The 16,378-nt window shown below is 44.0% G+C and overlaps 1 protein-coding gene across 1 annotated transcript; it reads right to left on the reverse strand.

Annotated features, from left to right (window-relative positions):
- Window positions 1-510: 510 nt before the first annotated feature.
- Window positions 511-9,022, reverse strand: LOC143853909 (uncharacterized). Its single transcript, XM_077363605.1, has 3 exons — window positions 8,635-9,022; window positions 7,851-8,420; window positions 511-3,310 (listed from the first exon to the last, which is right to left on the reverse strand). Exon 3 carries the CDS (start codon window positions 3,175-3,177, stop codon window positions 511-513), a length of 2,667 nt encoding a protein of 888 aa, XP_077219720.1. The 5' UTR covers window positions 3,178-3,310; window positions 7,851-8,420; window positions 8,635-9,022.
- Window positions 9,023-16,378: the final 7,356 nt, after the last annotated feature.

Genomic DNA, 16,378 nt, shown 5'->3' on the forward strand with positions numbered 1-16,378 from the left:
TTCATTGAATTGAAAGAAGTTACATCATTATCATTGGACTCATCCTGAACAGGTTCAGGATTCACATAGTAAATAAACTCAGAAAATGACTCGCCTGGACTAGGCACTGACACTGATTCACTCGACTTGACTAGACTTGACTTAGCAATAAAATAAGATGGAAAAACATCAGAACTCCAGTTTGAAAGATTTTCTGTTGCAGGTGCAATCTGACTCTGAGGTTCAGTAAAGGTATCATTACTCTGAATAACTGCCACTAGCACATCTTCACAATCTGTCTCTTCTTGTTCTTCAGAATAGTAATCAACATCAGGCACATTTTCTTCAAACAAAGATTCCAGCACATCTGGCTCAAGGTAGACTAACCAGTCCTCAACAGTTTTCTCAACATAATATATCGGCGGTTCTGTTTCTGGGAGAGCAAGGCCACTGAATATTTCAAAACCGGGTATCATGATCCCTGTCACTGAGTCATACCATGGTTCAGAAAACCCATAGTATGGAAACGTCTCACCTTCTTTGATAAAATGACCATTCATTGATAAGGGATATGGAGCCTAATAGGAGTACCCTTCCGGTGCGGCGGATTTCTTCCTTCAATTTCAACAATTTTTCCATGGCTTCCTCCTCCTCTTCAGTAGGTACATATCCAAGACCGAAAATTCCATGGTTTGCTTTGATTGGGCGCCAGTGAGATGCCTTGCTTGGATCACGGCCCAAATTCATACCAGGGAAGTAGTTCATTTTTCTCATCATCTTGGCCACCACAGAACTGATGGCGAACGGCAAACACAACTCCTCCCGAGAGGCATCCTTGTAAGAGATAACAGCAACCTCGAATGCGAAACCATTCAAGTTGTAGTCATCTGCTTTTGCAACTGGAAGGATCAAAGTTTCTCCTGTTATTTGCCCTATTTCTGGCTCTTCATCACCTCTGACAGTGAACAACTTCCCATCTTTAATGAACTTCAATTTTTGGTGAAGGGTTGAAGCGACAGCACCTTCCTTATGCAACCAGGGACGTCCTAGAAGCATATTGAACGAGGCTTTGATATCAATAACTTGAAACTCAACCTCAAATTCTTGACCGCCCATAACGATCTTGGTGGTGAGGACTCCGACCACATTTCTTCGGGTATTGTCATATGCGAGGATACCAAGGGTTGATTCGGCAAAATCAGTGGGACCGAAACCCAAGGTAATGGCAGTTCTTAATGGACACACATTCAACGCGGATCCGTTATCTACCAACACAGATGGTACTTTCTTGCCTCCACAAACAATAGTGACATGAAGAGCTCTAGCATGATTCCGACCTTGAGGAGGCAGCTCTTGATCTGAGAAACTAATGGCCCTGGTGGCCTGGGTTAGAGCAACAACTTCAGCCAGTTGCTCCGGAGATATCTCTGAGGATACCTGTGTTGTATTCAATTCTTTTAACACAGCCTCTCTGTGTTTCTTTGATGCTATCAATAATCCCCATACAGATATAACAGCCTGAGTTTTCTTTAACTGCTGCACAACTTCATCATCTGGATCTTTCACATATTGCGGCTCCTCTCCTCGAGCCAATGCCCCTGGATTTTCGACTCTCAATTCAACAGGTTTGAAAATTCTTCCGCCCCTTGTCACATGTCTGACTTCATCCAATTCAGGCTCATCATAAGTGATAATTTGAGGGACTTGTGGCTCATAGGTGATTACCAAGGGAGGTACAGACTCTCTTAGGTGTGATTCATCACAGAATATGATTTGGGGTTCAGAGATGGGTTCTAAGGCACATATGAGGGTAAGAGGATCAAACTCAGGATCTCCTATGGTTATGGCATTAACGGCAGCAGGAGGATTTGCATGACCAGGTAATGGGTTTTGGGTGACATTGGGTCTTGGCTGGAATGCAATGACTTTCTCATCAATGAGTTTCTGGATTCTAAATTTCAAGGCAATGCAGTTGTCAGTAAGATGACCAGGACCTCTGTGGTACTCACAGTGTAGGTCAGCTCGCCAACTTGCAGGTAGAGGATTGGGGGGAGGCCGGATGGCAGGTAAGGTTATGCGACCTGAAGCAAGACACTGCTTAAGCACCTCTGAAGATGGAATGGGAAGAGGGGTAAATTCTACCCGGGTTTGTTGCCGAGGTGCGGTTGCGGTTTGAGCATAGTCCATTACTAAAGGTTCTTGGGACCTAGAGGATTGAGCATTGGAACGGGAAATACTATTGACTTGGGCTGGAGGGGACTTTTTGAAATCTCTGGGGTTTGGGTTGCTACGGTTGAATACACCTTGAGCCATAGCCTCCTCTATCTGGGTGCCAGCCACGATGAAGTGTTTGAAGTCTGGATAGTATTGCAAAGACATGTGATACTGGAGCTGGGGGGAAATATTTTTCATGATTATCTGGACTTGTTCTTCCTCAGACGGGCGCTCCATCATCTGAGCTGCTATTCTCCTCCATCTTTTCACAAAAATCAAAAAGGATTCCCTCAAGTCTTGCTTTGTTCTCTCTAAATCCTTTCTGGTGATTTCTGTCCCATCATCATATTTGAATTGCCTGATGAACTGCTCGCCGATATCCTTCCATGTCCTGTAACGAGTCTTGTCCAAGACCATGAACCATCTCCTCGCAACCTTGGTTAGGGAAACTGGGAACAATTGAGCCATTTGCTCAGAAGATAAGCCTTGAGGCTGACACATGATGGTGAACATTTGCAAATGTGTGATTGGACAACCCACACCATCATATTTGTCGAAATCGGGCATTTGAAAATTGGCAGGAAGGCGAATTTCGGGAAATAAAGTAAGATCACTAGGATTGAAACCACCCTGGTCTTGAAACTGAATGTCTTGAACTTTCCTGGTAAGAGTCTCTAATTTCTCCATAACAGACTTATCAACCATGGACTGAGAAGGCCTACTGTGATTCTCGCTGTACTGCTCTTTTTCTAAGTCTTCTTCGACTTTATCAGGGATATTGATGAACACTGTTTGGGCAGGTGCTACTGGAGTAGCTGCTTGGCGCATAGGCCCTTTATCCTTGGACAACGACGGTCCCAACTTTTCAGAAAGCTGAGCCTTGATAACTCGGTTTTCTTCTTTGAGTTCTTGAAGCTGTTGGAGAATCAAGGTAAGAGTATCGGTAATAGCAGCGGGTGGAAGACCATCTTGGTTGTCTGCCATTGGTGAGGATGAGGACGGGAAAGAAGGAGATGCTGGGGTTCTTAGAGAAGGTGGCGGAGAAACAGATTTCCTCTCTAACCTCGAAGAGACCCGAACCCAAGGAGTATTAGGGTTAGCTATGATGTTTATTGCCCTGTAATATTCGAAAGACATATTTTAAAATCAGAGAGAAGAATAGACGATGATGCACACATAGACAAAGATAATGAAAGAGAAGGATGGACTTTATTGATCAATCATTTGAGTACATGGTTCAATCTTTCAAAGATAAACATGGAACTAAGCATTCTTTTTAGACTTCTTCTTCGGACGACAATCTTCCTCAACTGACTCCTTTAAAGGTTTGATGATTCTTGCATCCCAAGCAGATGAAACAGCTTTGACAATCTTGGGCTTGAGACCCTCAGGCGGATAGAAATGATGAAGGGGAGGCACAATGGATTGCTCCCTTCCATACTGACGCTGAATCCTGGCAGGAACATAAAAGGAAGTCTTTTTGAGACCAAGAAGGCGAACGTAGTTAGCTTCTCCGGTGTTGAAGACAGCTTCTTGGATTCCGGGAATTTGCCAATAAATCTGATCTTCTTGGCGAGAATTTAACCATTCAACCCAATCGCTTTTATGATCGAAAGAAACATCATGACGCCATTCACTGAAGGTGTATAACGTATGATCAAAATGGACAGGAGCTGCAATTTTTAGCTTGTGGCATAACCACACTTGAAGTAATGCAGGACATCCTGAGAAAGACCCAACGAAAGAGCGAATATAAGAGCTTGGACCTGAACTGGCACGAAGGTGAGCCATATCATCCAATCCATTGAAAGTTTCTGCAAGCATAGTAGGAATTGGATTGGCGCCACGATCCATTTGATCAACGAGGTCCAGAAGAACAGCTGACGCAAAGCGAGAAGGCTGGACAGTGAGGAACCTAGCAAAGGAGCAGAATCTCAAAGCGCGCCGTCGAGCTTTTTGAATATCAACAGCACCAATGTATCCAACAGGAGGGTAAATGTCAATCAGTCGCTGCATGGACACTTTTTGGCCTTTCATGAAAGAGTTCATGGATTCATCTGGATTATCCATCAAGCAAAGGAACAAAGGACGATAATCTGGAACACAGGATGGCTTCACTAGAGGGCCATCCACAGGATATTCCAATAAGGCACACCATTCTTCAAAGGTGGGACACATTTCTTGGTTGCCAAAATGGAAGACATGATGATCGGGATCCCAACACTCTGATGCGGCATAGAGTAATCCCCAATCGAGCTTGATGGTTGCCACGTAGCCGAAGAGATTTTTCTCTTGTTCACTTATGGCGTAGATATGGGATTCTCTTAATGTACCACGGATCCAATCAAGAATTGTACGAGTAGACATAGTGCCCGTAAGCCAAGAGAAGGGATATAAGAATGATCAGGATTACATGAACACGAGATTGGGATAAGTTCCTGCCAGTACAAGGAAAGTATGAATACATGATCGAATCATACGATAGAAGAATGAAAGGCATACGATCGAAAGATTAGATGAGATAGCATAAGATTGCTTTCAACGGATAGATCAAGAATGACTAATCCTATGAGATCTTTGGAAATGATAGGATTTATATCCTAACCCCTAAAGGAAATTTTTTTTTTTAATCTCGCACATTTTAACAGTGTGACCTGAAGGCATCAACCCTAATCCTAATCAAGCGGAGTGGAGAGAGGATCTCGACTCATGACTTTGTTCGTGTACCTAGGACCGATCGTAGCCATTGGAAGATGGTCTACGGCCTAATCTAGACACAAATAGGTAGGATATCCTAAACTAGGCTCACACACGTGATACACATGTGTTCGTATACTACATGCATGTGTGGGTTAATCTAGGGGTAAGGCCAAGAGTTCCCTTAGCGCGAATCCCTGTTCGATATACTGTACCAGTGTCCGGCGTATCAGTACGTGAACAAGAGATCCGTTTACGTACCATAAAGGTACTAGGCTAAGGGTGGAATGCTTCTCTAGCACAGAGGCACCAGGTGATGAAATCCCAGTCAACCATGCTAGATAACACTCCGGGTTCCTAAAATAGGATGTGTGTGCACGTGAGATGCAAGGGTTTAGATGCAAGTGATGTAAGTGTATGCAATATGTTTGCGCAATCTACGATGCCTTCAGGTTTTGTTAGATTAAGTTCAAGTAAAATGTGATGAGAAAATAAAACAAGACAAAGTAATCTATCAAGTATAGAGTTTTTATGAGCCAGTTAAATTAAATTCAAATGAATTATCTTTTGAAATTTAATGAAGTTAGGTGATCCCCAGCAGAGTCGCCAGACTGTGGGACACGATCCCGCGAGAGGGGTGGGGCGCGAGCCGCCGTGCACTCTCTTGGTCTCTAGTACCCACGCGATTGGCGTGTGCTTCTTAGTGTTGATTTAGATTCGTCTTTTATGTGAACTTGGGATCACTAAGGCAATCCGAATTCCACATAAAAGAGACTGACAGAGTCGCCACCTAGATGTGGGATCTAGGACCCGTAATTAACCAGAAATCTAGACTCGCTACCTGGTTACGAGAATGGAAGGTATGGGGAGTTATCCGCCACATGCACCATTCCTGCCCGATAATCGGCCTTCGATTCCAAAAGCTAACTTTTTAAATTTATTTTAAATGGCTCATTCAACTCTATGTTAATGTGCGAACTAAGTGACATGCATCCTATGATCTAATTTCAATGTGAATCCTAGATGTGTATCTTGATTTATTAATTTGTCTGGATTCATTCTAAGTGAAAGTTCTCCTAGAATTCTAATTTCATGGAAAGCCCTAAATGATTTGATTAAGCATTTACAAGAAAATTAATATCCAAAACACCACAATTTGTTGTGGTGCCGACTCGCGGGTGGTATGCCGTCAGACATCCAAGCTGCCTACGTACCCAAGCCTCACTGGGATCAGAGTCGACGTAGTTCGGTGCACCTAAGCTAAGTTACATATGCCTAACTCAACTAAGACACCGACCTAGACGGGATTGACTGTTTCAACAGTTTTAGGAGAAGTTATTTAATTCAAGTTGAGGATTTTATTATCTTAGGATTTCATCTAAGATGCTATATGATTCTCATCTAAATGCAAATGGTCCCTTAGACTAATGCAGGTTTGCCTTACATCCTAGTTTACTAGGCTTGTCCTAGGGAAAGATTGGGTGACTAGTGTAACTAGACCTATGGCACGGTTGCTATACATAGCAAGCGTCCGTGATGAGGCTGGACTCCTAACTCTAGGACTCTCTAAAACTTAGGATACGACACGACACCGGTGTTCCTAAATTGGGCTCTAAGGGTCCTTACGACGGAAACCGTGATCCAACGGTTCCGAAAGACACAAGACAAATCGATTTAAATTCTCGAGGTTAGTGAAAAAAAAAATGGAAGAGATGATGAAATAGTGTGAGGGAATGAGAAAGATAGAGAAAGGTGCGACTGAACTTGGGAGTGCCAAATTGCCTACGTACCCCCCGCGATGGGGATCAAGCCACACGTAGTTCCGCTGGGGAGGTTGCTTGGATTTTGGAAAACAGGATTGGTATTTGGATCAGGAATCGGGTTTGTATTTGAGCATTGGACTTGAGATTCAGAAACATTGATTTAGCAATGGGATTTTGGAATTGGGAATTTGCATCAAAGAATTGAGCATATAGGAATCATCAAGGGTTTGAATTTTGGGAATTCAAAATGGGCGGGCTTATGAGATTCGGTCAAATGGATTCAGACATGCGACTCAGATTGTGTTGGGATATGACTTGGTTAGGCAAAAGGGAGGAAGTTCTATTAGGTGTAAAAGGGCATTAGTAGAATAGGGGAATGACTCGGTTGTGACATGGAAGGCCGCAACTTGGTCGAATGCGACTCGGTTGCATTGGGATGGGTTGATTAAGGAATTAGATTGAGTCAACTAAGGGGAGAGTCCAATCGGTTAAAGAGGTTGAGCATACTCGACTAGAGAGTTGGGTCAACTCGACTAGGGAGGTTGGCTAGAGTTGACTCAGTTGAGCTGGGTTGGGATCCCACTTGGATGGATTGTATTGGGGCGATTTGACTTAAGCTGCAGGTGGCCTGGCTGGGTTAGATTTAATGTAACCAGATTTATGGATAAATGGTGTGCCTCAGTGAGTGGACAAAGGTATGGCTTGGGTTGATGTGACTCGGTTGAGTTGTGCTAGGGTCAGGTTAGGTGGGGTTAATGGTTGAGTTGGATTGGATTGGGTTAATGGTCAAGGTCAAGTGCGGGTTGACTTGGCTTAGACTGGATTGGAACTGGTTGAGCGTGGATTGGGGTGCGGCTTGAGGTTTGGGTGGTTGGAGTATCTTAGGAACCAATAGGGCAAAGTGGCTCTTAAGGGGAATGAATTAATTGGGCCGAATGGGCCCGATGGCCGGGTTAACTGGGTTGGCCGGGTCTATTGTAGGGGTGTATGAGGGTACTGTTGGGTGGATGAATGAAAGGCATGTGGTGTATGATGTGTGGCTATGGTTATAGGGTTTAAGGCTTATGGGTATGGGTTTAGGTGTGGTTAATGGTTAGGTTGGATTGGGTTAATGGTTAGGGTCAAGTGAGTCGGGTCTAAGTTAGGAGCAAACCCGAGACTAGCCATGGTCTAACTAGGAGGAAGCAGGGTACAAACCAGGGTGCGGACCAGGGTGCACCAGGGTGCGAACCAGCAGGGAACCAGGGTGCGAACCAGCAGGGGAACCAGGGTGCAACCAGCAGGGAACCTGGGTGCAACCAGCAGCGAACCTGGGTGCAACCAGGGTCTAACCAGAGTGTGAACCAGCAGGGAACCAGGGTGCGAACCAGCAGGGGAACCAGGGTGCAACCAGCAGGGAAACCAGGGTGCAACCAGCAGGGAACCTGGGTGCAACCCGCAGCGAACCTGGGTGCAACCAGGGTCTAACCAGAGTGCGAACCAGCAGGGAACCAGGGTGCGAACCAGCAGGGGAACCATGGTGCAACCAGCAGGGAACCTGGGTGCAACCAGCAGCGAACCTGGGTGCAACCAGGGTCTAACCAGAGTGCGAACCAGCAGGGAACCAGGGTGTGAACCAGTATCGAACCTGGGTGCAACCAGCAACGAACCTGGGTGCAACCAGGGTCTAACCAGAGTGCGAACCAGCAGGGAACCAGGGTGCGAACCAGTATCGAACCTGGGTGCAACCAGCAACGAACCTGGGTGCAACCAGGGTCTAACCAGAGGCTAACCAGGGGGAACCAGGGTGTGAACCATTAGGGAAAAATAAAAATGAAGATAAGATGGGTTAAGAGAAGAGGGAAACATGTATAACTTCAAAGTCTACCATCAAGAAGAATGAGTAAAGATTGATCCCAGATGCTTCCTAACATGGTTTTTCTTTTAAAGTAAAAGATATGCATGAAAACAGACCCTACATAGAATTGAAATAAATGCCTACCTCTTTGAAAACCCACTTTGTGTTTGATTTTTCTTTGATGTTAATTCCTTGAAGATGATTCCTTGCTTGATAATGACTGCTTTTGATATATATCACCCAACGTATCACCCGATCCGACAAGGATGGCCGAACCCTTGAAGAGATGAGGGAGAGGGATGAATTTTCTAAGAGAGGGATTCTTTTTCTTCTTCTCCCTTGGATGGTGGGATGAGAGGGTATTTATAGGAGAATGGGATAGGAGGTTAGGTGAGGTTAGGTGAGGTTAGGTAAGGTTAGGTGAGGTTAGGTAAGGTTAGGTGAGGTTAGGTGAGGTTAGGTGAGGTTTGGGTGGTTAGGATGAGAGGAGAGGTTAGGTGAGGTTAGGTGAGGTTTGGATGGTTAGGATGAGAGGAGAGGTTAGGTGGTTTTGGATGGTGAGACCCAGGTCAAGATCTGTCATTGATCTAACGATTTACGGAAATCGGGTCTCGGAATGGAATCAGGGTCCGGGCTATGAAGTGACCCTAGCTTATTTTGTCCCGATTGATGATCCGTAAAGTCAGATCAAGATATTAATGACCTAAAACATATAAATCAATGATAGAGGGGGTTCTCACATGGATTTAACACACTAAATTCACTAATCAGGGTATTTTTCAATTTTTCGGATCTAATCATCTCACCAGGTACATCTCTTTATCATTTTGTTTTTTTCAAAAAATTTGAGGATGGATCAATATATTAGGTTATTGTTGGTTAAAGTAAAGCAAAATGTGGGTGTCTACACTAGTATATTGGGTTTTGAAGGAAAATTTTATTTAGGCTCGAAAGGGTTTGCAAAAGGTTATATATTTTTTAATTTTGGGTTATGAATTTGGGATTTATTCGGCCAAAGGACGGCCTTTTGGTGTTCAAGCATAGAACCTCTTGAGTTGATCAAGATTTGTTGGTTCCGGTAATATTTCTCCATTTAAATTACGGAGCTTGACGGCTTTTCCGGGTAAGATTTGGTCCACAATGTATGGTCCTGACCAATTTGGCTTGAATTTGCCTCTTGGGTCAAACACTGGTGCTCGATTCTCTTTCAAAACAAGATTGCCTTCTTCTAGATCTCTGATTTTAACCTTTTTATTAAAAGCCCGGGCTATTCTGCGCTGGTAACCTTGCACATGGTAAAGCGCCTTTAACCTCTTCTCATCTAGCATGTTCAGCTCTTTATATCTGGCATCTGCCCATTCATTTTCTGGCAACTTAGCCTCAGTCAATACTCGAAGCGAAGGTACACGGATCTCAACAGGTAGCACTGCCTCCATCCCGTAAACAAGAGAGTAGGGGGTTGCCCCAGTTGAAGATCTAATTGATGTTCTGTAAGCCCACAAGGCATACGGTAACTTATTCGACCAATCCTTATAAGTTTCTGACATTTTGCTAATGATAGTCTTGACATTCTTGTTTGCAGCTTCCACCGCTCCATTTGTCTGAGGACGATAAGGTGAGGATTTATGATGCTTAATCTTGAATTCTTCGCAAAGAGTGATTACTTCTTTCTTGAAATGAGATCCGTTATCTGAGATAAGTTCATGGGGAATCCCATATCTGCATATGATGTTAGTGCGTATGAATTTAGCAACTGATGCGGATGTAAGCTTTGCATAGGAAGCGGCCTCGACCCACTTGGTGAAGTAGTCAATTGCAACGAGTATGTACTCGTGACCATTAGATGACTTAGGAGAAATCTTGCCAATGATGTCAATTCCCCATACCGAAAACGGCCAAGGAGAGGTAAGAGAATGCAATTCGGTGGGTGGTACATGGATGAGATTCGCATGTATTTGACATTTATAGCATTTCTTCACAAATGTATGACAATCTGCTTCCAATGTTGGCCAATAGTACCCCAGACGTAGGATCTTCTTTGCCAGCATCTTTCCATTCATATGTGGCCCACACACCCCTTCATGAATATCTGCGAGAATTTCCTCTGCCTGATCTTCAGTGACACATAAGAGTTGAATTCCATCGAAAGACCGTCGATACAACTCTCCTCCACAAATGACAAAATTAGCTGCCAATCTCTGTAAAGTCCTTATTTCTTTACTCGACGCCTCATTGGGATGCCCCTGGCCGGAGATGTAGTTCTTTATGTCCGTATACCATGGTTTTCCATCGGGACATCTTGCAGCTATCTCTATAGCATCAACATATGCAGGAGCCCATTGCTCTTGAACCGTGATGGGCCTCATCTTCATATTGTGAGGTATGTCAATCATGGAAGCTAATGTTGCTAAGGCATCGGCGAATCTATTTTTTAACCTTGGCAAATAACTGAAAGTGATGCACTGGAATTGCTTAGCGAGAATATCCAAGTATTCATGATATGGCAACAGCTTTTCTTCTTTGGTTCTCCACTCTCCTTGAGTTTGGCAAATGATTAGCTTCGAATCTCCATATACGTCAAGATTCTCTATGCCTAAGGCCAATGCAGCCTCAAGCCCCACAATGCATGCTTCATACTCTGCCATATTGTTGGTGCAATTGAATTGTAACTTAACGGCAAGGGGAACATGCTCATTTCGAGGTGACACCAGCAATGCCCCTACTCCTTGTCCTGTTTGGTTTGCTGCTCCATCAAAATATAGGGTCCAACCAGTTTCTGGATATTCATCTTCTATCATCATGATCTCTTTATCTGGGAACATCGGCTTGAAAGGCTGATTTTCTTCTCGGGGTGCTTCCGCCAATTGCTCAGCAATGACTCGGCCCTTTACTGATTTTTGGGTTACATGGGTGATGTCAAACTCCGACAACAACAATAACCATCTGGCAGTCCTACCTGTCAAGGCTGGTTTTTCAAAGAGATATTTCAGAGGATCCATCCTTGACAGGAGCAAGACCTTATGTGATAAAAGGTAATGCCTGAGTCGCTGAGTAGCCCAAACCAGAGCTAAGCAGGTTTTTTCTAGGACAGTGTACTTTTGTTCATATTCCAACATTTTCTTACTGAGATAATACACAGCATTTTCATGCTTGGTTTCTGGATCTTGCTATGCTAACATACAACCCATTGTGGTTTCTGTTACTGACAAGTAAAGCAGCAAAGGATGCCCTGGTATCACTGGTGCTACTATTGGTGGTTCAGACAAACTATGTTTTATCTTCTCAAAGGCCTGCTGACATTCCTCCGTCCATACTTTGGAAGTATTTTTCTTTAAGAGCTTAAAGATAGGTTCACAAGTTGATGTAAGATGGGCAATGAATCGCCTTAGGAACTGTATCCTTCCTAGGAATCCCCGAATTTCCTTCTCGGTTTTAGGCGGCGGCATCTCCTGGATAGCCTTAATCTTCTGAGGATCTACCTCTATGCCCCTTTGACTCACCATAAATCCAAGCAACTTACCAGAGGTAACCCCGAATACACACTTGCTGGGATTCAGGCGAAGCTGGTATTTGAGAATTCTTTCAAAGAACTTCTTAAGGTTTGGGATATGATCTCTCATTTCCTTAGCTTTTACAATCATATCATCAACATAAACTTCGACTTCTCTATGTATCATGTCATGGAGTAAAGCTGTAGCTGCTCTTTGGTACGTCGTACCAGCATTCTTAAGACCAAACGGCATTACTCGATAGCAATATGTCCCCCATTGTGTAATGAACGAGGTCTTAGACATGTCCTCGGGTGCCATCTTAATTTGATTGTAGCCCGAGAAACCATCCATGAAAGATAGTAATTCATGCCCGGCCGTATTGTCTACCAGGATATCGATATGTGGTAGAGGAAAATCATCCTTTGGACTTGCCTTGTTCAAATCCCTGAAATCTACACACATTCTCACCTTTCCATCTTTCTTTGGTACAGGTACTATATTTGCGAGCCATTCTGGATATTCCACCACTTGCAGAAATCCAGCATTCAACTGCTTAGTAACCTCTTCTTCTACTTTCAAGACCCACTCGGGCTTCATTCTCCTTAGCTTCTGCTTTTTAGGTTTAATTCCCGGTAACAAAGGTAGCTTGTGCTGAACAATGTCTTCACTCAACCCGGGCATATCTTTGTAGGACCAGGCAAAAACTTCTTTATATTCCTTAAGTAGGTTTATTAATTCATCGCGCTCTTCAGAGGATAGAGTATTTCCAATTCGTATTTCCTGTATTAAATCTTCTGTTCCGATGTTTATAATTTCGATTTCATCTTTAAGAGGCTGGGCTCGGCGCTCCTCCTCTTGTTTGAGCATATGCTGCAATTCAAGGGGAGTTTCGTCGATCCCTTCTTCCTCGTCTGAAGAGGGAGTGTTATCATTATTATTAAAGTCAGAAGCAAACACAGAGACATACTGAGAATCAGATTTCATTGAATTGAAAGAAATTACATCATTATTATCGGACTCATCCTGAACAGGCTCAGGATTCACATAGTAAATAAACTCAGAAAATGACTCGCCTGGACTAGGCACTGACACTGATTCAATCGACTTGACTAGACTTGACTTAGCAATAAAATAAGATGGAAAAACATCAGAACTCCAGTTTGAAAGATTTTCTGTTGCAGGTGCAATCTGACTCTGAGGTTCAGTAAAGGTATCATTACTCTGAATAACTGCCACCAGCACATCTTCACAATCTGTCTCTTCTTGTTCTTCAGAATAGTAATCAACATCTGGCACATTTTCTTCAAACAAAGATCCCAGCACATCTGGCTCAAGGTAGACTAACCAGTCCTCAACAACTTTCTCAACATAATATATCGGCGGTTCTGTTTCTGGGAGAGCAAGGCCACTGAATATTTCAAAACCGGGTATCATGATCCCTGTCACTGAGTCATACCATGGTTCAGAAAACGTATAGTATGTAGAGGTCTCACCTTCTTTGATAAAATGACCATTCATCGATAAGGAATATGGAGCCATCGGGAGTACCCTTCCAGTGCGGCGGACTTCTTCCTTCAATTTCAACAATTCTTCCATGGCTTCCTCCTCCTCCTCAGTAGGTACATATCCAAGACCGAAAATTCCATGGTTTGCTTTGATTGGGCGCCAGTGAGATGCCTTGCTTGGATCACGGCCCAAATTCATACCAGGGAAGTAATTCATTTTTCTCATCATCTTGGCCACCACAGGACTGATGGCAAAAGGCAAATACAACTCCTCCCGAGAGGCGTCCTCATAAGAAATAGCAGCAACGTCAAATGCGAAACCATTCAAGTTGTAGTCATCTGCTTTTGCAACTGGAAGGATCAAGGTTTCTCCTGTTATCTGCCCTATTTCTGGCTCTTCGTCACCTCTGACAGTGAACAACTTCCCATCTTTGATGAACTTCAGCTTTTGGTGAAGGGTTGAAGCAACAGCACCTTCCTTATGCAACCATGGACGTCCTAGAAGCATATTGAACGAGGCTTTGATATCAATAACTTGAAACTCAACCTCAAATTCTTGACCGCCTATAACAATCTTGGTGGTGAGGACTCCGACCACATTTCTGCGGGTGTTGTCATATGCGAGGATACCAAGGGTTGATTCGGCAAAATCAGTGGGACCGAAACCCAAGGTAATGGCAGTTCTCAATGGACACACATTCAAGGCGGATCCGTTATCTACCAACACAGACGGTACTTTCTTGCCTCCACAGACAATAGTAACATGAAGAGCTCTAGCATGATTCCGACCTTGAGGAGGCAACTCCTGATCTGAGAAACTAATGGCCCTGGTGGCCTGGGTTAGAGCAACAACTTCAGCCAGTTGCTCCGGAGATATCTCTGAGGATACCTGTGTGGTATTCAATTCTTTTAACACGGCTTCTCTGTGTTTCTTTGATGCTATCAATAATCCCCATACAGATATAACAGCCTGAGTTTTCTTCAACTGCTGCACAACTTCATCATCTGGATCTTTCACATATTGCGGCTCCTCTCCTCGAGCCAATGCCCCTGGATTTTCGACTCTCAATTCAGCAGGTTTGAAAATTCTTCCGCCCCTTGTCACATGTCTGACTTCATCCAATTCAGGCTCATCATAAGTGATAATTTGAGGGACTTGTGGCTCATAGGTGATTACCAAGGGAGGTACAGACTCTCTTAGGTATGATTCATCACAGAATATGATTTGGGGTTCAGAGATGGGTTCTAAGGCACATATGAGGGTGAGAGGGTCAAACTCAGGATCTCCTATGGCTATGGCATTAACGGCAGCAGGAGGATTTGCATGACCAGGTAGTGGGTTTTGGGTAACATTGGGTTTTGGCTGGAACGCAATGACTTTCTCATCAATGAGTTTCTGGATTCTATATTTCAAGGCAATGCAGTTGTCAGTAAGATGACCAGGACCTCTGTGGTACTCACAGTGTAGGTCAGCTCGCCAATTTGCAGGTAGAGGATTGGGTGGAGGCCGGATGGCAGGTAGGGTTATGCGACCTGAAGCCAGACACTGCTTAAGCACCTCTGAAGATGGAATGGGGAGAGGGGTAAATTCTACCCGGGTTTGTTGCCGAGGTGCGGTTGCGGTTTGAGCATAGTCCATTACTAGAGGTTCTTGGGACCTAGAGGATTGAGCATTGGAACGGGAAATGCTATTGACTTGGGCTGGAGGGGACTTTTTGAAATCTCTAGGGTTTGGGTTGCTACGGTTGAATACACCTTGAGCCATAGCCTCCTCTATCTGGGTACCTGCCACTATGAAGTGTTTGAAGTCTGGATAGTATTGCAAAGACATGTGATATTGGAGCTGGGGGGAAATATTTTTCATGATTATCTGGACTTGCTCTTCCTCAGACGGACGCTCCATCATCTGAGCTGCTATTCTCCTCCATCTTTTCACAAAAATCAGAAAGGATTCCCTCGAGTCTTGCTTTGTTCTCTCTAAATCCTTTCTGGTGATTTCTGTCCCATCATCATATTTGAACTGCCTGATGAATTGCTCGCCGATATCCTTCCATGTCCTGTAACGAGTTTTGTCCAAGACCATGAACCATCTTCTAGCAACCTTGGTTAGGAAAACTGGGAACAATTGAGCCATTTGCTCAGGAGATAAGCCTTGAGGCTGACACATGATGGTGAACATTTGCAAATGTGTGATTGGACAACCCACACCATCATATTTGTCGAAATCTGGCATTTGAAAATTAGCAGGAAGGCGGATTTCGGGAAATAGAGTAAGATCACTGGGATTGAAACCACCCTGGTCTTGAAACTGAATGTCTTGAACTTTCTTGGTAAGAGTCTCTAATTTTTCCATAACAGACTTATCAACCATGAACTGAGAAGGCCTACTGCGATCCTCGCTGTACTGCTCTTTTTCTAAGTCTTCTTCGGCTTTATCAGGGATATTGATGAACACTGGTTGGGCAGGCGCTGCTGAAGTAGCTGCTTGGTGCATAGGCCCTTTATCCTTGGACAATGACGGTCCCAACTTTTCAGAAAGCTGAGCCTTGATAACTCGGTTCTCCTCTTTGAGTTCTTGAAGCTGCTGGAGAATCAAGGTAAGAGTATCGGTAATAGCAGCGGGTGGAAGGCCATCTTGGTTATCTGCCATTGGTGAGGATGAGGATGGGAAAGAAGGAGATGCTGGGGTTCTTAGAGAAGGTGGCGGGGATACAGATTTCCTCGCCAATCGCGAAGAGACCCGAACCCAAGGAGTAGTAGGGTTAGCTATGATGTTTACTGCCCTGAAATATTTGAAAGACATATTTTAAAATCAGAAAGAAGTAGACAATGATGCACGCATAGACCAAGATAATGAGAGAGAAAGATGAACTTTATTGATCAATCATTAAA

Source organism: Tasmannia lanceolata, unplaced genomic scaffold, assembly GCF_043159265.1.
Source record: "Tasmannia lanceolata isolate RefF3 unplaced genomic scaffold, GAP_Taslan_0.1 ptg000020l, whole genome shotgun sequence".
Taxonomy (NCBI): Eukaryota; Viridiplantae; Streptophyta; class Magnoliopsida; order Canellales; family Winteraceae; genus Tasmannia; species Tasmannia lanceolata.